Raw genomic sequence first — 25,622 nt, forward strand, 5'->3', positions numbered from 1 at the left:
TTGAGCTTAACCATTTATGACCATGGATGTATTATAAGGAAAAATGTATTAATAGAATACATCCATGGCTTAAACATATCTTTTCCGGGTGTAGAAAAGTGTAAAATACCCGGAGCTACTGGCACATAGAGCATGCGTAGAAGTGATTAACGACAGCCGAACGCGGCCGAGGGTGGCCGAGTGTATCCGAGCATTGAATCTGGCTCCCTCACACAAGTTAACAGAGTCGAGTGCTTGATTCCTAGTTTACCTTATTAGCAACAGCAGCTAATCGGCGGTGAAATGACAGCCGTGCTGTCGGTTTTAACATGATAATCAGATAATGGTAGATTTATCGCGCTCTCTCTCTCTCTACACACACACACGCAAATATACAACTTATCAGGGAACCATATCGTAATCACGACCGGGGAAATTAAATTAACAGAACCAAAATGTGTTGTGCCCATAAAAATAAAATTAAGGGTGGTGCCTTGTATTATTACACAGGTGAACTTTAAGTAAATACTACGTTCAGTACCATTTGATAACTGTCATTAGTGCTCCGCGCTGCTTCCTGATAACCGGTAGTACGGTTTATACGGTCTCTGATACAGACACGGTAAGACGTCCATATTAAAGGCTTTACCGCCAACAGCGCGTTGATGTGTTGTGAAATGGTAAAAACGATGAATTATGATTCAAAAATATCCATTATTACGGCCAGCATGAAGCCTGTATTGTGTCAGGGACTCCAGTTACTCCAGAGTTACATGCGCGTTCACGCGGTAGAGTCCCGCGGGTCCTATGCGCGTTTATTTTATGTCTGGAGAAATATCGGATTCCAAATCTTTATTCGGGAAATGGCACATTTTACGTCTTTAGGACTTAATGTTTTTAATAATGGCTATTAAAAATGAGTTCTGATAAGTCAACATGTCTCAAAAAAATGATCTTTCCCAATGTTAAGCAAATGGCAAAAAGTCTTTCTGGGCCAGAATGCATCACGCGACGTAGTTCCACTTTCGGCCACTATGTACATTTTACATCCGAGAGCATGGATGTATTATAAGCTCTTTTGCCTATAGACCCAACTGAGCTCGAAGTCGGCAGGGTTTGTTTCTCGGCGACACGCAGCAGCAATCGCGCTGTACGTGCTTTGTTTCAAAGGGACATTGTGTCTCTCCCCTATGTAATTACTTATTGGAATAACTTATTACCAAATCTTGATTGGGGAAAGATCTGGATTTTACCAACCAAATACATGATCAATTATAAAATTAAAGAAGTATCTTTCAAATTAATTCACAAAATTTATCCATGTAAAATATTCTTTTTACAGCGGTTTAAGAATTGTGTTGACATTACTTGCTCTTTCTGTTCAGAATGCCCTGAAGATATCTTTCACTTGTTTTGGTCTTGTGTTTTTTTTTCAAACAGTTTCTGGATAGATGTTTGCCACTTTATTTCCTCCTTTATTGAAAATAACTTTACCCTTTGTTTTGAAAATATACTGTTTGGCTTCACTTCCTTTACACCCTCCAAAAACAAACAATATTATATAATTAATCTTATTATTCTGTTGGCTAAATGGCATATTCATAAATGCTGATACATAAATAAAAATCCTTGCTTTCTTTTTTTTTTATAAATGAAACCAAACAGTATATAAAAACAATCAAAAACGCAACCAACAGTAAAGCTGTCAAGACCCTGAACCTGTGTACCCTTTTTAATGTCTTTTTGTAAAGAAACTTATTTATAAAAAAAAAAAAAAAATGGAATACCATGTATGTAACCCCCTGACAAAACCTCCTTCTTGTTTTTATGTTGTATTGTTATGTTCTGTCAAACGTTTAATAAAGTTATTAAATTTTTTTTTTTTTTTTTTTTAATGGATGTATTATAAGAGTGGCGCACTTCCTGTGGGCCTGGCAGCACCCTCCTTGGCAAAGAATAAAAAATACTATTGCAGAAGAAGAGGAACAGGAAGCCGTTACGTGATAACGTCACGATCCAGGAAGGGCAGTTTCTTAAAGACAGGACCGAAGAACATTGTGTTCAGTTCAAGCAACCAAATAAGCAAGTATTCCATTTTATTTTATATTAAACGTTTTAGTCTTGTGGACAATATGCTGTTGTTTTTTAGTCTTTACTGGCGAAGAACAAACGTGGCTCTCTAGGCTAACTAGTTGCTTTTAAACAACTGAAAGCTTCCAAATTAGCGCCAGTTAGCTGAAAGCTAACAGCTGGAGTCCCTGCTTCCGGAACTTGCGGTAAACAAACGGGAGGATAACGTTAGCCAGTTGAGTTTAGTGTCATAGAATGCAGATCACAGATATGTATGTACAGAACATGTTAACAGCACGTCCCTATTGTAGCTAAGCTCATATCTGACTTCGTCTTCGATTTCGATCATCTTGAATGATTCGACATTAGCAAGCTAACTTCTTAGCAAGCTAACACTTGTCTTCAGACCAAATTACACAAACATAATCTCTACCGTCAATAATGGCACTCTTATTATTCCCGAAATTGTAATGTGACTTTGTGAAACGTAGCACGAGTGAGCCGACTATGTTAGTGTACCATCATGTAAAATCTAGATCTATATATCTGACCCCCATATTGTCACTTAAGGTCTGTTTCCATTAGCTGTGTTGATGCTCTGTTTACAGGTGCTTCATCTGGGCCCACACAATGCTATTATTATTGTGCTGACCTTTCCCATTTTATAATCCTATGGAAACTATGGCAATTAAGGAGCACCTTGTGGTGTCATGTAACTTGTTTAAAACTTATGTCCTCTGTTTGTCTGCAGCCAAATCTCAAACGCACAAGCACACTCTGGCAGACATGTCATACGGCAAAGAGAGCTACCGCCCTGTGCCACGGGACTTCAACACCCTCATCCAGACATGTTCCTCCAACATCCAGAAGATCACACAGAACAGTAAAAACTCCATTGCTACATATGGTTACTCACTCACTGAATGAGTCAGGGAGCATTTTAGAGAATGCTGTGTCAGCCTCAAGTCTGCCTCACTCTGCTGAACCTTTTCTTTTTTAGCCTGAGGGGTCTTTTTTCCTCCTATGCAGGGTTTTATTGTGTTACCAAAGAAACAGGAAATTAGCCATAATTCATAAGAATATGGATATGAATCAAACTGGGAGGGCTGGCACTACAGCAGACTATATACACTCAGTCACCACGCAACCACAACACCCTAGGTAATACCATGTTTATTTAAAAAACAAACAAACCCCTGTTTGGTTTAATTTTTCATCTTTAATGTATAAGCTTGTCCATGTTGTTATGATTAGTAAATTAATGCATTGATTAACTGAAAGTTATTGCACTATTGCGACAAAGAATTAATCCTCTTTCATTTTTTTATACTTACATTTTTATGGAAAAAAACACATTTACATAGAGACATAAACATTGACATATCATTTCCACCACAATAATAATAATATCAACAACAAAAACATTAACTATAAAAGAAATATACCTAGTGACATGGGGTTGTCCCCTCTTACAATTTTGTTATGCATTGCCCTGATCTGAAACATCTGTCCATTCGAAGCACGTTTACACTACATGTCACATTCACCCACACATTCACACACTGGTGGCCAAGGCTCACACACAAGGTGCACTCACATACAGAGCACTTGGGGTTCAGTATCTTGTCCAAGGATACTTCAACATGCAGACTGGATGAGCCTCTGATCTTCTGATTTGTGGGTGACCCACTCCAAATCCTGAGCCACAGCTGCCCCGTTGCATTATGATTTAGCTAAACCAGTATGATTTAGATGAAACTAAATTTTCTCCGATTTTAAATTAGTATTTTTCTACGAAACATTAAAATGCTTAACTATATTCAATGACTGAATGTTTTTACTCATCTGTTAAAATCTTGTGCCAAAAAGCTTAATTTGATGATGTAAACCTTTGGTAAAGCCATCTTATAGAGGCTTGTAAATAACAAGGTATTTTGAGCCATATTCATATGCACACAAACACTATTGCCCTTTTACTGTGGTGTGGGGTAGCATTTTTTGCTGTGTCACTCTCTAAGATTGAGACTTATTATTGTGTCTTTTCATGACAGCTGCTCAGATCAAGAGCATGGTGAACCAGCTGGGGACCAGTCAGGACACCAGTGAACATCAGGATCGTCTGTATGTATCAACCTTACCTGCCTTACTCCCATGTTGTTTTTTTCTTAGCCAAGCACACGCACACACACACACACACACACACACACACACACACACACACACACGCATTTTTGATCTGTTTTATACAGCTGCTACTGCCTCAGAAATGAGATGCTATACTCCAGTATCTCTGGTATGCTGTCTAAATTAACATGTTACTCTGTAGCCCCAGCAGAGATCACACTATAGAGCCGCTGTATAGTGTATTCTCTATGTCTCCTTTGCATTTTTAAACAGAACCAAACAACAGCAGCAACGTTCCGCTCCAGTGTTTTAAATTTGTTTTGGCAGTTCAGGACTGAAAGAGGTGTGACGGGCATGATGTCCAACACAACAGCGTCGCCCTATTGTGTGACATATGACATACCCGTCATCAGCACTCTTTAAACAATAACAAAGGCAGACCTCATCTCGGTGCTGTTACTACATCCTGTCCCGGCTCAGAGGCAAGACAACTCCGTCCTTCCTTTCCGTGATCATATGTTATGCAGAACAGCAAGGCCGCATATTGGTGCAAAATACCCACTTTGAACAGGCAGTGTAAGAGAACACTGTCACCCAGATGGCACATCAAAAAAGTTTTTGGTTGTTGCTTTAATGTCATGTCATGTAATGTCATGTACCAGAAACACTGCTGTACTAAAAAGATGCACCTTATTGTGCAGCATGGTGGTCTTGGATAGTCTGAAGCTTGTTGTTGTTGTAGAGCAACTCATTCATCAGATTGACCAGCATTTTTTGGTTCTTCTGAACTGTTGGCTCTTTGACAGGCAGCAGATACAACACTACACCAACCAACTGGCAAAAGAAACCAACAAGCACCTGAAAGAGTTGGGATCCATTCCTTTGCCAACATCCCCCTCTGAGCAAGTAAGTATCAGTCTACATTTCTTGTTACAATACATCTTAATAAAACATCGCTAGAAAACAGTGGTGAGTGATGGTGGGAGTGGAAGTGACTATGGCTTTCAGCGGTCACTCCAGCCTCTGCATTCAGCATTAATAACGGTAGACCTCTTAATAAACTGGATGTGGCATCAGCATAGCATCTTGTCAGACACTCAGATCGCACTTAATATGAACAGCTTTGGTTATGCTGTTGTTTCAGTTTCACAACAGTAAAATGTTTAGATGTTTTGGACTAGAAGTGTACATTTTACCTTGCGTGTGACTTTAATGCTATCACTCAAAGGTAGGTAAAAAGAATAAATAATTAACATGGGGTAATAAAATAACCAAAACTCTAAAGTCACCAATATAATCTATCCTTAATGGCTCCTCCTCATGACCTCTCAGCAGAAAGTAACAGCAGAGATAATAAAATGTCATATGAATATCAGCCCAGAGCAAAGTCCCTCTGTAGTTATGACAAACAGCCAGTAAAGCAGCTCATAAAGTCAATCTTAGCTCATCAGCAGGCTCACCCTGCTGCCTTTAATCATTCAGCAATGAGTTGTGGGTATGTCACTGTCTTCGTCCATTGCTCTATTTGTGTCTAAAATACAATAAGCCCAACTTTCATCGAAATTTGCTCAACACATTCATGCCCTGAGGAAGAAGAAACATAGTGATTTAGTTGACCCTTTGACCTTTGTCTTTGCCACACCTATAGTTATTACAGTAACTTTCCTGCAATTTCTTGACTGTGAACATAGAGTGTAACAATAATAACAATAACAACAACAATAATGATAATACTACTACTACTACTACTACTACTACTACTACTACTACTACTACTAATAATAATAATAATAATAATAAATTATTATTATTATTATTACTGTATACTTATAATGCTGACTGTCGAATTCATGTGCAAAGCCACTGTGTGAAGAATTTTAACATTATTTTAGCATCATTCAAATCATTCTTATGGCATCAGTTGCAGCGAGCAGTGGTCTTTTAATAAATCTAGGCTGTCTCTGCAGAAAGAATAAAGAGGAAAAACTTTTGACATTTGTGCTATATGGCCAGAGATATTGGAGAAAAAGTGGCGGTGGCATTTGCGTTGACTCAAGAGATTTAAAACAAAAACAAAGAACTACAACTACCAGGATGCACTGTGTTGCACCGCACCAATAAACACTTCCATTTCTGGATGATGTACTGTGAACTTGTCTGTGGACAAACATGGATGTAAACTGTTGTAGCAACTTGACTGTTTCATGGAGGCATCCAGCCACAGGGTGGTAATTCTAGTTTAAGTCTGACTGCTAAGTTAATTGTTTGTGAGCCTGTTGCAGGAAAAGACAGTATAGCTCCAGTCAGACTGACTGCTGCTCCAGTGTATTCATAATCTCCCATATACTCTGGATATTGTACAAGCAGGCTGAACAAGGGAAAGGTTAAAGAGACCAGAAAGAATAAATGAAATGGGAAGGACCCTTCAGTTTCAAAAGAAAAGAATCTAAGGCACTGAGTTAGGGAATAGTAGGTGAAGTGAGAACATGCACATCAATAAAGTAACAAATACCCCAAAAAGGTGCCCTTTACATAGGTCAAATGGCCACTGAAGTTGCACAAAAGACATACAAATACCCCTCCTCATGAAGATCTCTGATAACCTTAATGCCTCTGGATTTCCACATTTAAAGAAACTGAGTTGCTCCCTGGATGAGGTTGCCATTCCCAGAGACAGGCGTCAGGAAAAAAAATGCTCATGAAGAAGTCCAACACATTCCAAAGAGCCAAGGAGTAGCAGGATAAAAATGTATTTATATAAAATATTATTTATTTGAAAACAATATAAGTGAACACCAAACAAAGTATGCTAACAGAAGGCTGATGGGCTCACCAAAATAAACAAAAACAAGGGACTCAGACTCAGACCAGTGCACACTGGATCGAAGGATCTGAGCTCTCCCTGAAAAAACAGGACTACCAGACCCATCAAAAAACAAAGACTCAAATCTAGATCACATCAGTCACCACCACAAACTGCTGTTGCTGAAACTAGAAGGTGGAAAGAGCGAGCGTGATAGCGCCAAGGTTCTTCCTGGTCGTCACTGGTTTTCCCTTAAGCAGGCTTGTTCAGATACGCCTCGAGTCTTACGCATGTACACATCATAAACAGAAGATGGGGGGCAGGTAACACTTACATTTTTGAAATTAGTGTGGTTTGATTTTCACCAGCTTTTAAAAATGAATTAGTTTCATTGTTGCACTTTTGAGGATCCTTTACACTTATTGGTCCATTTGTAGTGTTACCTTGGGAGGTGTAATACCTAAAAGACTACATTTAGTTGTAACTGTTTAACAGCTTGAATTATATTCATATTAAACTGTTAACAAATGAAAATGTGTCTGTGTTTTGAATTCTTTCCAACACATTTTCTACAAAAGTCTGATTTGTAGAAATCTAAATATATTTTGTGTGGTAAAAATCTCAAATGTCTTATCTTTATGAGTTCCACTTTGTCCTTTAACTGGTCTCATACTGTCTGTGTCCCACTGCTGTGTGTCCAGAGGCAGCAAAAAATCCAGAGGGATAGGCTGATGAATGATTTCTCAGCAGCTCTGAACAATTTCCAAGCAGTCCAGCGGCGCGCAGCAGAGAAGGAGAAGGAGTCAGTGGCCAGAGCGAGAGCTGGATCCCGCCTGTCAGTAAGTAGGAGTCCACTTCAGTTCCAAGTTCACTTCCACAGTGGTAAGAGGGTAGGGATCAGACGTCAGATTCATTGGAATTGTGTCTTAATGTGTGTTTTGTTAAAGCGGGGCAAACACTACAAGATAAATGGAATGATTTTTTGCCCGATTCCCCCCTTCTGACCAAAGTCAGCAATGGCCCTGATTGTTCTAAATATTATCTGGCCAGATTTTCCTGTGGTGAGAGGTGTGTTAAGAGTGATTTTACCCTCCACAATCTGTTGAGAAGACGATGAGGGCTGTCCCAATCTGACATTGTAAATATTAAACAAGCTCAGTGTTTATGATCAGAAATGCTGTTGTGTGAAGGGAACACATAGGCACGACCTCTGTGGGTTGTTACGTTGAATGGAACAATAGCCAATCAGGAAGAAGCTGACTAAAGACAGAAGCACAACTAACAAGAACACGAAGCATAAAGTGAGATGGACTGCAGAAATGGAGGTCCAACTTGTTGATTTGTGGCAACAACCTGAGTGTTTGTACAATATGTTCGGTAAAACACCACAATTGCACCGACAAGGAGAGGCAACGGATTTAGCAGCCAGCTAACAGCTAGCTGCATTTAGCTTGACCATCATAAAGTTGGCTTGCTGGCAGTTTTGCTATGTTTGTTTACTCTAAGTCGTGTTTAACTGCGCAAGAATTCAAGTTTTGAGAGTGGAGAGTCTGGTTGTTAGTGGACGGAATATGTTAGTGTGTGGTGTGCTGTGCTGGTCATCTCGCTGCACGCCACACACTATAAGAACAAAACTGTTAAATCTGTCATTATTTCTCGGGTGTATGGTCGCTCACATTTTCTAAATTAGGTTAGATTTTAAAAATCTTGTAGTGTATGCCAGGCTTATCTTGACTTTGGTAATAGTGGATTTTCATTTCTCCCTCAGGCTGAAGACAGTTCTCGGGATGAAAAACTTGTTTCTTTTGACAAGTAAGTGACTGCCATCATTCAGGGTTTTCTCTTGTCCGAAAGGTGTATGAAGGAGACCCAAATTCTTTAAGCTGAATTAAATAAACCAAGAAAATCAAGTATTTTCCATTGTAGTTGAAATTTCCCTCACTAATCACGTTATTGCCAGTAAAGCTTGACAACCAAAAATATGGAATAATTAAAATGCCAAATTATTATCAAATCAAACAAAGTTGTGATTGGACAATTGATTGACCATGTGCTTCCTGCTCTAAAAGTAAAAGCTCCCCTGTGCGTCTTCATGACCTCTAATGCCAGTGTTTTGCATTTAGCGTTGGCAGGTCTGTACTGCTCTCTGCTCGACACCTCTTAAATGTTAAACGCCTCTTCACTTAGTTTCTCTGTTGTGATTAGATTTCACTGTAGCATGGAAAGTTCACGTCACTATGAAAAACAATTTATTCAGTTATTAAAGGGAAAAAAGCCAAGTATTTTCCTTTTAACAAAGATTTTTAGTAGTAAATTATGACAGTTAATGCACACTTAAAAAATACACAGATAACAATCTGTATTGTATTTCACTGTAATTCACTATCTCCATATTTTCACTCTTCCATACAAAAATGTGCTAAAAGCATTTTAGAAGTAGTATCATACATTCATACAGCTCTTACTTGAGAAAATTAGTCTCACAGCATCATACTGTGAACACAGCAGGGGCTCTAGTTTATGGACATAATATTTCAGAGCTGTTTCAAAGTTGTTTTTTTTCTTTCAAATGCCCTGTGCGTGTAAAGCCAAGAGGACTGGGGTCAGATGACCACCCAGACGGAGGAGGTGGGCATCACCGAGGAGGACCTGGAGCTCATCAAGGAGAGAGAGATCAACATCAGACAGCTGGAGGTCAGTTTCTGATGTTAACATATAGCAGGACACTGTCCATCAGCCTCCATCATGGTGATGACCTCTGCCAAAACCTCCTGCCATCTATTGTGAGATCACACACACCTGCCACAGCTGATTCTAGCTTTGTTTGCCTGTTTGTTTGTGTGTTTCAGTCTGACATTTTGGATGTAAACCAGATCTTCAAGGACCTGGCAGTGATGATCCACGATCAGGGAGAGATGATTGGTGAGTGGCACTGGGGTTGTTTTTCTCCGACCATTTATTGCGTGAGGTGATACATACCTGTCAGAGATTTTAACTATGCTGTCTACTATGGCATTTTCTAATGTACAGGAACTTTGCAGACATATGATGAGGTATGTTCATGTCTACTACTTCTGTCCATGGCCCAATAATGATAAGGTTTTCAAGCTGACCAGAAAATATACTAGGTTAAAACTGCATACGAATTTTTTTTTTGTTGTCTTTATTAAGATGTCATTTGCTTGCTTCAAAAATCTTGTTTTCATAATGTATTTCAAGTTTTTTAATAGGTATGACGACACCATAAAGATTCTCCAAATATTATCATATTAAAACTTTTTAAATCAATAATACTTAGTAAATATATGAAGTGAGACTGTAACTTATACCAAGAACTTGCATAATCATTTAATCTGATTTTAATATGTTGGCTTTAGACGAGACCCTAACTGTTCAGTTTCCCTACCCATATTTTAATGTTACAATGTAATTTAAGATGCAAAATGTCTGAAAATCTTTTACAGCACTGGGCATCGTGCTGTCATTGTTTTCTCAACTCCATAAAATGAAATTGAAAAAGTTTTAAGGGAAAAAATCAGTGTGATATTGTTACTTGACATGACATCTGATGAGCTTCCACACAAATTGTCAGTAAAGTCAAATCAATTTTATTTATAGAGCACAAAACATGGTTTCCATCAGAGAGCTTTACAGCGTGCGACATCCTTCTGCCCTTAGACCCTCACATTACCCAAGGAAAAACTCCCGAAAAAGAACCCCTGTAACAGGGAAAAAAAGGAAGAAACCTCAGGAAGAGCGGCAGAGGATGATGAGGGAGCCTTCTTCCAGGACGGACAGACGTGCAATAGATGTCGTAAATAACAAATGAGATACAATTGTGGCCAAAAGGAAAGAGAAAGGGGGGGGGCACAGCAATTGGAAACAGACGCATGTCATATTACAATAATGACAGGTGTGAAATTATCAAATGCACTCTATGGTGATATTGTGGGTGTTGATAAGAGTCTCATGCATATATTGATAGGGAGGCATGATAACGGCATCGACGTAACCAGGACCAGATCATGATCAGGGCGAGCAGGGGGATGGGATTAGCATAGTGCGGTTCAACAGACCAAAAGTGGTGAGCAGTAAACAGGATAAGCACTCAGTGAAGATCCTAGAGTCACTGATCAGCAATTACGACTAAATATGAATGCCAGAGAGCAGTAATAGAAAAGAAAGAAAGAGAGAGGAAGCAGAGCCAGAGTGGCAGGTCTGAACGGACTCAAAACCACCCCCGGTGGATCGGGCCGAACACTCTGCCACCTCCCCCTTCTCCCCGTCACAAGGACGGGGATTTCAACTGAGCACAAGAAACTTATGCTCCAGGAATATACACACTAACGAAACTAGGGTCACCAATTTAGCTATTATGGCTTAAATATAAAGGTCAGAGAGCAGTGTTAGTTCCCACTGCTCTCTGACCCCTATAGAAAGTCACCCGACAGGTTAAACCTGTGTTAGCCTTATAAACTTTATCAAAGGGGAAGGTCTTAAGTCTACCCTTAAAAGTTGAAACGGTGTCTGCCTCGCTGACCAAAACTGGTTGATGGTTCCATAAGAGAGGAGTGTGGTAGCTGAAGGCTCTGGTTCCTATCCTACTTTTGGAAACTTTTGGGAACCACAAGTAATCCTGCATTTTCAGAGCGCAGTGATCCTGAGGGTTGGTAAGGAACTATGAGCTGCCACAGATAGAATTGAGCCTGACAATTTTCTTGGTTCCCATTAGAACTGGTGCAGCAGCGTTCTGCACCAGTTGGAGTGACCGAAGAGATTTGTTTGGGCAGCCGAATAATAGGGAGTTACAGTAATCCAGCCTAGAGTTGACAAATGCATGTACTAATTTTTCAGCATCTGTTTGGGACAGGATATGTCTAATTTTTCAATGTTTCACAAGTGAAAGAAAGCAGTCCTTGAAGTTTGTTTTATATGGGAGGCAAAAGATAAATCTTGATCAAATAATACTCTGAGGTTCCTTACAGATGTGCTAGAAGCCAAGGTAATGTCATCTAGAGAAATTACATTGTTAGAAAGGGAGTTTCTGAGGTGTTTGGGGCCAAGAACAATAACTTCAGTTTTGTCTGAATTCAACATCAGGAAATTATGGCTCATCCAGGCTTTTACGTCCTTAAGACATGTTTGAAGTCTAGATAGCTGATCAATTTCATCTGGTTTCATAGATAGATACATTTGCGTATCATCAGCATAACCATTAAACTGTATCGAGTGTTTTCTAATAATGTTGCCTAGAGGAAACATATATAAAGGACTGGTCCAAGCACAGAACCCTGTGGCACTCCGAAGCAGACCTTAGTATGTGCAGGGGATTGATCATTGATGTGAACAAATTGAGAACGATCTGATAAGTAAGATTTAAACCAGGTTAGTGACACTCCTTTAAGGCCAATTAGGTTTTCCAGTCTGTGCAGTAAGATTTGATGGTCAATGGTGTCAAAAGCGGCACTGAGATCTAAAAGGATTAAAACAGAGACCAGATTTTTATTTTTACTAGTGCCATCTCTGTACTAAGATGAAGTCTAAAGCCTGACCAAAAGTCCTCGAATAAACTATTATCTTGGAGAAAGTCACAGAGTTGATAAGCAACCACTTTCTCAAGGATTTAAGAAACACACAGCAAACACAATTGATATTCATAAATAATCAATATTTATGTTGTGCAATGGGATTTTTTTTCAAGAAAATTAATTAGACTACACTGTTAAGAAAAAAAGTCAGTGCATTTTTTTCAAGAAAACATTTAACATTACCCAATATATTTTTTAAATTGTTTATAATATTAAAGGTTCTCTATACAATATTCAGAGCATTAATATAGCAGCAAACCACTACTTGTGGTGTGTAAAGATACAGTGGAGTAATGACATCCTGAGCAGAGCATGAAGTCACGCTCCCTCTCTGTGTGTGGAGTAATCTGAACTTCTCCGTGGTTTGTTGCGGTAAGACCGGCCAGTCACGTGCATGTGGGCCAATGACTTGACATGCAACTTGGATGTCCAAACACCTCTATGAGGAAAAAATAGATCCCCAATATGGACTCTGAAGAGGCAAGTAATGTTGTTATATTCTTTAAAAAAAAGAGTTTGTAAATTCATCATTTAACCCATTCTCTTTTTTAATAAATCATAGATAACATTGACACATTAGTTTAAAATTTTAAACAAAAAGTGCTTTATATGTATGTGTGTGTGTGTGTGTGTATATATATATATATATATATTATATATATATATATATATATATATATATATATATATATATATATATATTATATATATATATATATGTGATAATATTTTTTATTATTGAAGATATTTTAAATGAACAGTGTTCAAAAAGATGTTTTAATTTCCTAATTTGAATGGGAATATAACAATAAAGGATTAAAAAAAACTGTATAAAGACAAAATAATTCTTTACATGTGTCATCCAGGATAATGGATGACATTATGGGGTAACAGAAAATATCTGTTAATCTTTATGACAAAAGGGTTATCTGGTATGACGAAACTCAGTTTGAACCTAATCCGGCAGATTTTTTGGACTACTAACAGATATCTACCATATTAAACTTTAACTTCCAAGTATGTAATTCATATATACTAAATACATTTGCATAAAATCAACATTCTATATGTTTTCTCGGAGTTATCCCAAATGACACAGGATTTTATCCCCCAGTGTACCAGTGAGTGAAAAGAGTACATGAAACACACTTTAAAAGCCTGTCCTGATTGTGTAACATCCTGTCTGATAACTTTTTTTTAACCCTGTGATAATAAGAATGCAGAGATATCAGGCCAAAGAGGCTATCTTGTAGCTGACAAGAGGCTCATAAGGGAGACTCAAAAGAGCCCAATTTAATGACATCAGGCACAGACTACTTTTCCCAGCCACAATCATTGTTACCCTCAAAGGATGAAGGATACTGTTTTGGGACCACAATTGATACTTCTTACAAAAAAACAACAGCTCAGTCTTGCAAATCAAGCTTGAACAGAGGCATTAAATAACTGATAAAAAGATTTGATTGATGATGATGATGATGATGATGATGATTGTGGTGGTGTGAGAATGCCTTTCAGTTAGCTATAAATGGAATATGGCCTCTTGTGAACTGGAATTAATTGCAGTAATAGTTAAAAAAATTTGTTAGTTTTATGGTTTAGTTTCTGGATACCAACAGTTTGGAGCATGCGCACATTTCAAAGTACAAGTTAGGTTGTTAGTCACTGGCTTTCAGAATGGTGCCTGCCAACACTGACAAAAGTTTGGCAGAGTTCAGGAAACCAAAAGTTCTTGTTCGAGGTAAAAATGATAAACCCAACAGTGACTGTTGGTAGGAGAAAGGTTTTAAGGAATAGGCTCTGCTGTCACAGTCTGACACTTGTACTTTTATCATTACGTCATCCTACTTCAGCATTTGACAAAAGTCATTCACACAAACACAACTGTAAACAAAGTTTTTAGTGTTTAAAAGGTGACTTTTCCCGTTGTTTTCTTGATGCTCTCCATTCTGCTCCCTGATTACTAAACAAGGAAATGAGGGAAAAGTGGTGACACAAATTCAGAGACAGGACATTTGTAGAGCTTTACCCAACTCAGAATTATGTCAGAAAAGTTTGACAGTTTGACAGGGCTCAGCAGGACGTTCAGTGTGACAGCTGCATTCACATAATATAGTAAACAAGCTAATAGGGGCCAACACCAGATTCCAAATGTGCAACAGATTTTTTTACAGACATGAGATATCAAACAATAGCCAGAGACTGTGTTGTCTCTTTTTTGTGCTGTGAATTCACCACTTTTCAGCAGAAGAGAGAAGACATTGTTATTTACAGTGCAGAGTATCTCTTCCTCTGTGCCTCTATGAAAGTGTAGCGTGACATTTAAGAGCACTTGGTCCGCAGAAAAATTCAGAGACCAAATCGCCCCCAGAAGCACACTGCAGCGCACGCTGACTAACAAAAAAAACAAACAAACAAAACAAGGACTGCTTCACTAGAAGCAATCTCAGTCAACTGAGGGTCTCTGACTGATGATTAGACTTTTGAACATTTAGGGGGCAGCCCTAGACTTGTGCAAGAAGGTGATAAGTAAAGAGATGAGCAGTTTCCACTGTCAAAATCCTGTGACTTCCTGAGTTCCTAGCTGACCTTGCTGAATGTTCTGCCCTACAGATAGCATTGAGGCAAATGTGGAGAACGCTGATGTTCATGTAGAGCGGGGAACAGAGCAGCTCCAGAGAGCCGCCTATTACCAGGTGAGTCTGCAGCCGTCCCTTTAAGTGCTGCCAGTCAGTGAGGTCCCTCCCGCTAACCCTTCTGTGTCTGCCTCTTTATCACAGCAAAAGTCCAGGAAGAAGATGTGTATCCTTGCTATGGTTTGTTCCATTGTGCTTGTTATACTTGGCATTATTATCTGGCAAGCTGCTAAGTGAGTTGACTCTGCACAAACGATGTGCCACTTCCATATTTTACTCTGCCCTTCCCACCCACAAGTACCTGCCTGGAATCACCAGAAGAACAAGGAGAGGCTATGACCATGGTCAGCAGAGGAGATCTATGCAGAGGGATGGTCAGTGTGGAAACATCCTCATGTGAACTGATCAAGCCTGCTTTGTAAAATAGCTGAAAACATCCTATTTAAAGTGAGATAAAGGACTAAGGTGCTGAGGGGAGTGCTTATTCATTTCTTGTCTTATTTACTGCACTAACACTAGCTGTCACTGTATTTCAAATGTATAAATGTCATCGGGAATGATTTCAGAACCGGCAAAATGAAATAAGAAACTCATGGCTTGTTGAAGTAAACTAATCTGTGGTTTTTAGGGGGCTGTAATTTTTTGTGACCTGCTGTGGCATCATCTGAATGAGACTGGCCTGCCCAGTCACCTCCTGTGGGACCTGTGTGACTCCTGCTGCTGACGGCAGCCATGCTTGTAAATATACATGTTGTAAAATGAGAGCTCTTACAGATAACCAATACTGATCAAACCCATGTCTGTAAATATTACAAATCTGCATTATATTCTGCTCAGAACATTATGGATCATAAAATAATGACACTATCTCCAACATGAAAGTCCAGTCTTCAAACAGAACATTTTTAAATTGATTTCTATGACAGTATGCATAATAAATGTCTGAAACAAGTTGGCTTTTGTGGACGTGCTATATGTTGTGTGTCTTCATGTGGGCTCAGTAGTTCTCTTTAAGCAGCTTCTGGCTGGACTTTTGGCACTGCTCACACTGAAAACTTGTCTGTAAAGGTAAACTGCAATATTACAGTTTGGATTTGACTATTCTTGATTTTGGCTAGCATTTCTCTCAGTTCTCACAACAGTGAACTGGCCAAAGTAAATGCTGAGATCTGGAAACACTGGCTCACAGGCTGTAAACTAAAACTAAAAATATTTTGGAAACTTTTTTTGTAACTTGATAACTTAGTAATGTACATGTAAGAGAAAATGCCTGCCAAAGTGTACATTGTCAGGTATTGCAGGGGACAGCATGCTACACTGAGTTTATTGATTCCAGCCCCTCCAAAGGAGGGCCAAAGAGAAAACAAAATCATGACTATTTTATTTTATTTTATTTTTATTTTTTTCATGTGTTTTTCACGAGCCACCATAATTTAGCATGAATATGATCAAATGCTCTCATTGTGATGGAGAGTACAGTATATTGGCCACACTGTGTAATATAACAATTGTGAATTTGAAAGAATGTGTCCAAGTAAATATAAATGTGTTGTTTACTATAATGACTCATGTAATGTGAATAGAAAAAAATCTAATGAAAGGATGTATGGAGGATGTATTGTAGGATTACAGGAGAGACAATGGAAATGTAATGATCCATATCATTCCTCAGTTTTAAATTTTCATTTAGGTCAGAACACTCCCCTCAATGCATTCAACAATGTTTGTAGTTCCTCATTTAAAAAGCAGAACATGCAGAATATATTGGAACTCGTGTTTTTTACATCCATGTTTACTGGCTAATAGTGTTCTATAAGTCCGTCTTTGTTGAATTGTCCTGCTTCATTGCTGCTTTTCTTGATGTTACTGCTACTAACTTGGTCTTTGAAACAACACTGACGCTTCATTGTGTGCAGGCATGTTGACAGAGCAGCCCAGTGCCCTGTGAATGACACTCAGCTCAGGTTAATGTTCAGTTCAGTTCAGTTCAGTTCAGTTTTCGGTTCAGTTCAGTTTTATTTATTAAGCCTATTATCACAAAACCATAAATTACCTCAGAGGCTTTACAGCATATAACATAGGTAGGTAGGTAGATCTATTTATAATTTTATAAACAAAGTTTAAAAAACAAAATTACATTTCTCCTTGATCCTGCTATATCTTTGGAGTTGCCGCTGATGGCATCATTCAATTCCCGCAGTGCATTTTTTCAGTTTTCATCAGAGTCTTGTGTCTTTTCCTGTTGCTGAGTGAGCCTCAATCAAATCTCATCCACTTTATTCTCCTGTGAGCGGACATTAGCCAGAAGAAGGCTTGGTAGAGGAACAGCTCTCAGTCCAAGTTGGGTCAGCCTTGCCCTGATGTCCGCTCCCCTCCCTCTCTTCGTCCGGTGCTTTTGGCTCGTTTCTCCCCTCTGGTCTGACGGGGCGCTCGGTGTGTGCCATTGGTGTAGATCCTCTCGTGGTCTGCTGCATTAAGTCCAGACCCCACACAACTTTTTAACAACATCCCTCTGTTCTTGGACCCTAACAGCAGACAAGGAAAAAGTCCCTGTGGATCCCTCTTCCAGGACGGACAGATATGCAATAGATGTCCAGTGTCTGTGCAGGAGGTATTGTGAGCTTTATGTATAGCGAGAGTGTGGAGTTGGTGTTGGATGGGTGTGTGGTACAAACGTAACCACCAATATAACCATAACCATATCCATAGTGTCCATGCAAAGATATTAACAATGAAAAAAATGTAAAAACTGTTGTCATATCTGGAGTTTTGTGCATTCCCCCAACATCAGCAACAATAAATGGTGAAAGGGTTGGAAGAAAACATGCTGTTTTCCTCACTGCTGATTTCACACCTCTGTGCTAGCAACAGCCATAAAGGAGGCATTATGTTTTCAGGTTGTGAACTTTTCTTTGACTGTGTCACTATCATTATATATTATCACAAATCTGATAAGGTGACTGAAAAATTCCTGCCTCTTTTAAATGATGTTTTACAGCTAAATGTGGAGAAATGTTCCTTTGCACAACTTTACAATCTGCGCCCTATACAAAAATGTTCATACAAAATCCAGTAAAGTAAAGAGGAAGGCAGTACTGTGCTTCAGTCCCTGCTATCTCACACAAACAAATAAAAATTAGAAAATTTGGGGGAAAAAAGCTTTAGAAATAGAATTAGAATTTATGCGCATACATGCATTTACAGTTGTCCTCAAAATTATTCATACCCTTGCTAATTCTTGTGATGATTTTTTCATTTAGTGATGAAATGAATGCATGTTTTCAAATTTGTGTATCAGTTATATGTGACCAACAATTGAAAGAATGACAACAATACAAAGAGTCCCAAAAAATGCCATGTTCAAAATTATTCATACCCCTGACAATATTTCAACAAAAATGTACTAAATGTGGTAATTCTTGTCCAGTAGTTACTTCAAGATGTCACAATGGAATAAAAGCCTTTATTTAACATTGTTGGCCAAATGTTAAAGCGAAAAAAGACATCTTTCCAGAGAGTATAAATAGGGGAAAAGTGTTGAGGTCATTCTCAATTTCTGGTCATCATGGTCAAGAAGAAGGAGCTCAGCGAGGACCTATGTCAGCGTCTTGTTCATACCCACAGTGAAGGAAAGGGTTACAAGGCCATTTCCAAGCAGTATGATGTCCCTGTTTCAACCGTCCAGAGCATCATCAACAAGCACAAGAGGTTCAACACTGTTAAAAACCTCAGTGGGTGTGGCCGGAAGCGTAAGGTGTCCCCCAAACTTGCTAGGAAAATCTGCCGAGAGGTCAACACCAACCCACGGACCACAACCAAGGCCCTAATTGAAACGCTTGACCAGGCAGGGACAAAGGTGTCACGGTCCACCATCGGGCGAGTGTTGCACAGAGGAGGTCTCCATGGACGTAAACCTCAGAAGACGCCACTGCTCAGTAAGAAACATCTGGTAGCTCGCCTGGCCTTTTGTAGAGGTCATCTGAAAACATGCATGCATTTCATCACTAAATGAAAAAATCACAAGAATTAGCAAGGGTCTGAATAATTTTGAGGACGACTGTATAAGAGCTGATTGCAGGTGAACTTGTACTGATTGACTGTACCACAGATCAGATAATAATAAGAACCAGGGTATGAACTGGAGTTGTCCTTGAAATAGTGGAAGCAGGTCTGACAAAGATGAGAGGGCAGACTGCTTCTGGTCCAGTATCAGTGTGTTCTGGGAACAGTTGCTTCCATCAGCAGCACCACCAGAAACTTTCCCAGCAGAGGATCAGTTCACTGAGGACACACCTCTGGAAGTCCTGTTTTCATTATTACATTTTGTTCTACAAAAACAGCAGCAAAGCCTTGTTCCAGTGCCAGACGCATGACCATACAAGATCAGAACAGAAGTCAAGGAGATTAACAGCCCAACTTTCCCATGTTGCAGGCGAGACAATAATAAATATTCGGATATAATGTCTGATTCCAGCGTTGAAACAAGTGCGAGAGAGGGACGAGTCCACATCACCTCAGCACAACCTAAATCCCTATGTGCCAGCTGCTGGAATTTCCTTATACGTAGTGTTTGTTCGAGTCCAGTTTTTGAGTTAAAGATGTTTTCTTCAGCTCTATAGCAGGGAGTAGGAATAAAGCCAAGCACAGCGAGCACTGACAGTAAGTCCTGGTTTTGCACACAGCCTATTTGGTTTGAGGCATAAGGTAATATATCAAATTGGCAATGGTGGAATGTAGCCTACATTTACCCAAATAATGTACTTATTTAAGGTACTTGTACTGTACTTGAGTATTTTCTTTCCACGCCACTTTATATTTTTGTATCACTAAATTTCAGAGGAAATATTGTTGGGCAGGAGAGGGTCAGTCAGTCAGTCATTTTCTGTAACTGCTTGCCCTCGTAGGGCTCGCAGGGCTGATATAGACAGACAACCATACACGTGCACAGTCACACCTAAGGGCAATTAGAGTCACCAATCAACCTGAGCTGCATGTCTTTGGACTGTGTGGGAGGACTGTGGAGGGAACCCACGCAGACACGAGGAGAACATGCAAACTCTGACCCTCTTGCTGTGAGGCAACAATGCTAACCACAAAGCCATCGTGCCACCCGGCAGGAGAGGGTGTTAATATTTTTTAAAAGAAAGCTCAATACCTACCTTTTTCATTTGGCTTTTAATTGACTATTTATTTATACATTTTAGTTTGTTTTTACTGGATGCTATTATTTAATTATTTCTTTATTCTATTATTTGTTATGTAATCCTTTTCTTTTTCTTTATATATATATACGTATATATAAATATATATGTGTGTGTGTAATGTACAAATATACAGAAAATGTTCAGACTGCATCTGAAACTCTCTTCAGTATTCCCCACAGGTTGCAATAATCATTAGACCCCAGAGTCAAATAAACGCGGAGATAATTCTGCTGTTTGCAGCCTGATGGTGCACTTGGTAGGACCTGACTGCAGCGAGCGGAGCACAGTGATGTATGTTCAGTGGTACTCTTGGTAGGATGGTGTTTTGATTAAAGACCAGATGATAATGAACCAATCTTAATCCTTGATTCAGGCAAACTCTAAATATTTGAAGTTTTCGTCTCACTCGGGCATTAAGAAAAGCCACAGTCAAGGACCTGCCTTCATTTTCTGATAGTTCAGCAGCAGAGTTACCCAATGTAATCAGTGTGTCGTGCCCAATCACACTGCAAAGCAACACTCCACCCTCCTGGGCTGCACTTATTCTTGCTTACATAACACCAGTAAGCACTTTCACAGGTGAGCTCATGACAGCAGGAAATATGAGTCAGCTGAGATAAAAGAATGATGTAAGGTCGTGACCTGGACTGAGTCTCTGCTGAGCAGGATGTTCAGGAAGTTGATATTAAGCCTGTCTGCCCTCACACACAGTGCCCCCCCCTCCCTCCTTCCTCACCATGTGAGGAAGGAGGGGAGGGGGGCACTGTGTATGGGAACATCCGAGTGGAATGATTTCTGTCAGAAAAACTCGAGGGGAGTGTTTAAGTCTTTTTATACTTGTGCTCAGGTGCTTGATCTTTGGATGTGGATGAGCCTGTTCTCCTCATCAGAATGTTGACCATTTCACTCAAGGCTGGATTGTTTTTTTGTTTCTTTGAAGCTGATTTTAAAATTCATTCAGAACTGTCTGTTAGAGCAACAACTTCATGGTAAAGCCCTTCCATGATGTCATTTTCAGACACAAATAGCTTGATGTCTTTCTTTCTTTTTTTTCTTCACAATGAAAAAGTGTTGGTATTATATATTAAACTTTTAGATGATGTAATCTGTTGATGTAATTACTTATTCTAATGGTCTTGAGATGATCACTTTACTGTCTTTTGCATGTGCAGGAGAAACTCACCAATCATGCACCAGCATCACTGCTGGTCTGACCAGACCCACCAAACTGACATTACAGAACTAGTGGTGAGGAAAGCCTCCTGCTGTGTCACCTCACATTGCCGTGTTTTGGCCAAAAAGTTTCACATGAACAAACCAAACCGACAGCCAACCAGCACACATGTTCTGTGCCTGTTTTAGAGGAAATAGCCCTCCAAGCAGCAGATGGTGGTCGTCTGTAATTATTATTCAAAATGGTAAACCAGAAGCTGTTTTTTACACTGGTTAGTGCATTAACAACACAATCTTATGTTGAAAAAAAGCATTTTTTTTTTTACCAAACAACACAAACCATCAGGAAACATTTCTGCTAAAGAGCTCAATCATTACAGAAAAACTATCTGACCTTATAGAAAAAGGTTGTTTAGACCTCACTCCCTCTTGACTTTAGCTCTTTGTTAACATTTTTCACTTCCATTTCTCTTCTGGTGCACTGAGCTAAACTGACAATCGGAGTGAATTCATTCACTGACTGGCGCCACCACCGACGCTGCTGATTCAACATGCTGAATCAGTGGAAAAAAAGCAGACGAGAGTCGACCCGAACAACTTTCCTCTCTTAACCTGTTTGAAGAGAGCAATGCTAGAGCTCTCTTACTCTAACCTAACCCTAAAACTCTTATCTTATCTAACACATTTGGAAATAGTCTTTTTCTCTTCAAATTGGTTAATTAATTGGTTGACTAATTTATTTAAATTTAGGGAAATATATTTGGGACCACAGACTGTAAAAATAATGTACTGAACTACAGTGATGTCACCCACTGGCTTAAAGCCTTGAGTTTGGCATCTTGGCCATCATCATCTTGGTTATTTGGATCCAGAAGTGACCATAATTGGGTGAAATGCTGGCATAGTGGAGGAGTGAGGTGTGGATCTGACTGACAAACCCAGGCAGACAGCGTGTCACTCAAAGCAGATGGTTGTGGCTCAGAGCCGAGCAACAAGTCAAAATATCCTTGGGCAAGATACAGAACCCCGAATTGCTCCCGATGCCACGACATCGGAGTGTGAGTACATGTGAATGATTACTAAGTAACAGCTGGCATCTTGTACGGTAGCCTCGGCCACCAGTGTGTGAATGTGTGTGTGAATGGGTGAATGTAGCAATGTAGTGTGACAGCACTTTGAGTGGTCGATAAGACTAGAAAAGCGCTATACAAGCACAGTCCATTTACCATTTACTTCTGCGTAACTTTAAGTGAGTGAGTGTTAAAAAAGTTCATCCCTATGCAGTTATGTCATGTCATGAATCTAAAAATTAGCTATGGAGACCAAAACCATTTATTGCACCGGGCTGTAAACATGCTTATTTCTGCTGTGAAGTCTGACACCGTAGTGACGAGGGCCACTGAGGGCCACGGACACTGAGGGCCGCGGACACTGAGGGCCACGAATGATCACAAATGGCCCAACTTTGACTGTCAGCTGACACACCAAGCACTTGGTGTATCAGCTTACAGTCAAAGATGGGTTGGCTTGGTGTGTCAGGGCCTTAACACTCAGACTGCTGTAGCCACATTTAAAGACAGGACCCACCCTGGCTGTATGTGGTGCCCAACATCCAATAAATGTTATTTATGAGGAACAGTCGTACAATATATCTGAACAAACATGTCTGACTCACTTTCACCTGGAGAAGAGTTTCTGTAAAAATGGATCAAATGAAGTGAGCTGAGTGTTTGAGCAGAGGTTCAGGGGTTTCGGGTGGACTGAGTCATTCAGCTTCAGCTGCAGCCAAAAGCACCAAGCTGAGCTCTCATTCCAGTCAAATGGCTTCACTCACTTCAGCTCTGTGTCACAGGATGTAATTAACTCTGCATATCCTGCTGCGACTGACGCGTTGAGGAGTCAGGTGGTTTGTTTTCACTCTGAGTGAAAATGAAGACCAGCGGGGCTGGGCTCAAACCATTGCTGATCACTCAGCACAGTAACCAAAGTACTCCATGATGCCATTATGTAATTGATATGTATGGCACTTTCACAACATCCTTGTTACTAGTGACACTTCTCTGCGAGGTTTTAAAGATAACTTCAACATGAACTTCATATATCCAAATTTGGGGTATAGTGTGACGAAAGATAACATGCTTTTGTAGTGTTCTCTGTGTCCCTGGGGGCAGCTTCAAAATCTGCTGTGAATGTGCGAATCGCTGATGTAAGCGTTGCCAGGGAGAAATATAAGCCCGGAGATCAGATAGCATTCCAGCATCTCCGGTTCCCTCGTCTCAAAGTCAGTGGGTTTTTTTAAACGTGTTTTTAGATGTGTGAAATAAGGTCTGCAGTTAAGCTGAGGAGACTTTCACGTTTTATTCAGTGACATAAAATATGTCAGTAAATACCCAAACTGTGAACTTTGATGCTTTTATGTGTCTTATAAAGGCATTTGCTAAATGAGACTGCAGAGCATCATCACACTGGACACGGTTTTACAGCCTCATTGTGTTGGTGACGTCAAGTCATGGTACTGTAGTGTAGTTTGTTTATAGCCTAATGTTAGCTTTTTACTTCTGGCAATTTCATTTAGGCTCAACAAATCCTAACGTAATGTTGATTTTTGAAGATTATTTTGCTGTACAAAACGGGCAAGTATCATGACCATTTGTTTAATACAGAGCTTATTTTCTGCAAAAATTAAAAAATCTGGGGGTCTGCTGTACATGCATGGCAGCATTTTGCATGGTGGTGAATTTTGTATGCATCATTTTCAAAGTCCTCTTCTACTTTTAACATGAATGAAAGTGAGATAACAAGTAAAGTCAAGTCAAGTCAAGTCAAGTCAATTTTATTTATAAAGCCCATTATCACAAAACACGGTTTGCCTCAGAGGGCTTTACAGCATACGACATCCCTCTGCCATTAGACCCTCACATTGCTTAAGGAAAAACTCCCCAAAAACAACCCCTGAAATGGGGGACAAAAAATGAAAGAAACCTCAGGAAGAGGGGCTAAAGATGACAAGGGATCACTCTTCCAGGACGGACAAACATGCAATAGATGTCGTAAATAACAGTTGAATTACAATAATGACAAAAAGAAAAGAGAAAGAGAGAGGAGAAGAGATGCACAACAATAATGGTAACAAAGGCATGTCAAATTACAATAAAGATAGTTATAAAATTACCTAATGCACTATATGATAGCATGCTATATTGTGTGCAAATATTGTGGGTCTAACAAGTCAGTTAGAGTAAACTTGAAACCTGAACAAGTTGGCTTGATTTCTTTTAAAAACATGGGGAAAAAAAACAATAAGCAATGAAATAAGAAATAAGTCAAAAAATCAACAAGGAATTTGTAAAAAGTATACAAAAATTACCCAAAATTAGTAAAGAAAAAAGAAAGAAAAAAAAACAACGTTAAGAGGTGCTTTAAATTTTGTTACAATTCTGTAACATAAATAAAAAATAACTAAATTTAAATGTGTAACTATTTATATAGTTTTTCCCAAGCTTTAAAAAAACAAAAACTTTCTAAATCTAATATTTCTTGGAATTTGTTCAACTTTTTCCACCAAGTATCTCATTGCCTTTTTTCCCATTTTTTTGACAGAAATCACACGAATGTGCTCATGGTTGACAGGTTCAAATTTTTGTAAAAAGGCATATAAATGCAATGCAAGAAAAGTGATGTCGCCCCAGGTTTCGAAAGGTTATGGATGAAAACATCAGATCATAAATATGGGAAAAATAAACTATTTTGTGTATTTGGGGGAAGCCGGGGGTAAGCTATATGCAGGAAACTTATTTCTAACTAACTTATCAAAAAAAAAAAAAAAAAAAATGTTTTGTTTTATTTTTGCAACCACTGTAATGAAAGGAGTGAATAAGCAAATGTCTTCATTTTGAATTACATTTGGACATGACATGTTTTCCTCATTACAAGCTCTCAGAGCAAAGCATGGCTCTGGTTTCTCTAGCTACACCCACAGCTCTGGTATTTAAGTCACTTCCTCCTCCCAGGCTTCACCAGCCCTTTGCAGGGAAAATAACAGAGT

The 25,622-nt window shown here is 39.3% G+C and overlaps 1 protein-coding gene across 3 annotated transcripts; it reads left to right on the forward strand.

The window, feature by feature from the left end:
* Positions 1-1,950: 1,950 nt before the first annotated feature.
* stx12 (syntaxin 12) lies at positions 1,951-16,151 on the forward strand. Of its 3 annotated transcripts, XR_006106793.1 has the most exons (11): positions 1,981-2,061; positions 2,801-2,932; positions 4,101-4,170; positions 4,980-5,079; positions 7,678-7,815; positions 8,745-8,788; positions 9,565-9,670; positions 9,826-9,898; positions 15,178-15,260; positions 15,345-15,574; positions 15,829-16,151. XR_006106793.1 is itself a non-coding variant. In XM_042506564.1 (10 exons), the coding sequence occupies exons 2-10, from the start codon at positions 2,836-2,838 to the stop codon at positions 15,435-15,437; spliced, it is 804 nt and encodes a 267-aa protein (XP_042362498.1). In that variant the 5' UTR covers positions 1,951-2,061; positions 2,801-2,835; the 3' UTR covers positions 15,438-16,151. The 3 variants fall into 3 exon arrangements, 2 of the variants coding, with proteins under 2 accessions (XP_042362498.1, XP_042362497.1); XM_042506564.1 differs by having other exon boundaries at positions 1,951-2,061; positions 15,345-16,151; XM_042506563.1 differs by having other exon boundaries at positions 2,014-2,065; positions 15,345-16,151.
* Positions 16,152-25,622: the final 9,471 nt, after the last annotated feature.

Source organism: Plectropomus leopardus, chromosome 18 (assembly GCF_008729295.1).
Source record: "Plectropomus leopardus isolate mb chromosome 18, YSFRI_Pleo_2.0, whole genome shotgun sequence".
Classification (NCBI taxonomy): Eukaryota; Metazoa; Chordata; class Actinopteri; order Perciformes; family Serranidae; genus Plectropomus; species Plectropomus leopardus.

Coding starts and splice junctions, on each gene's coding strand:
- stx12 (XM_042506564.1), top strand. CDS start 2,836: ATGTCATACGGCAAAGAGAGCTACCGCCCTGTGCCACGGGACTTCAAC. Junction 4,171..4,979: donor AGTGAACATCAGGATCGTCT/GTATGTATCAAC, acceptor GCTCTTTGACAG/GCAGCAGATACAACACTACA. Junction 5,080..7,677: donor CAACATCCCCCTCTGAGCAA/GTAAGTATCAGT, acceptor CTGTGTGTCCAG/AGGCAGCAAAAAATCCAGAG.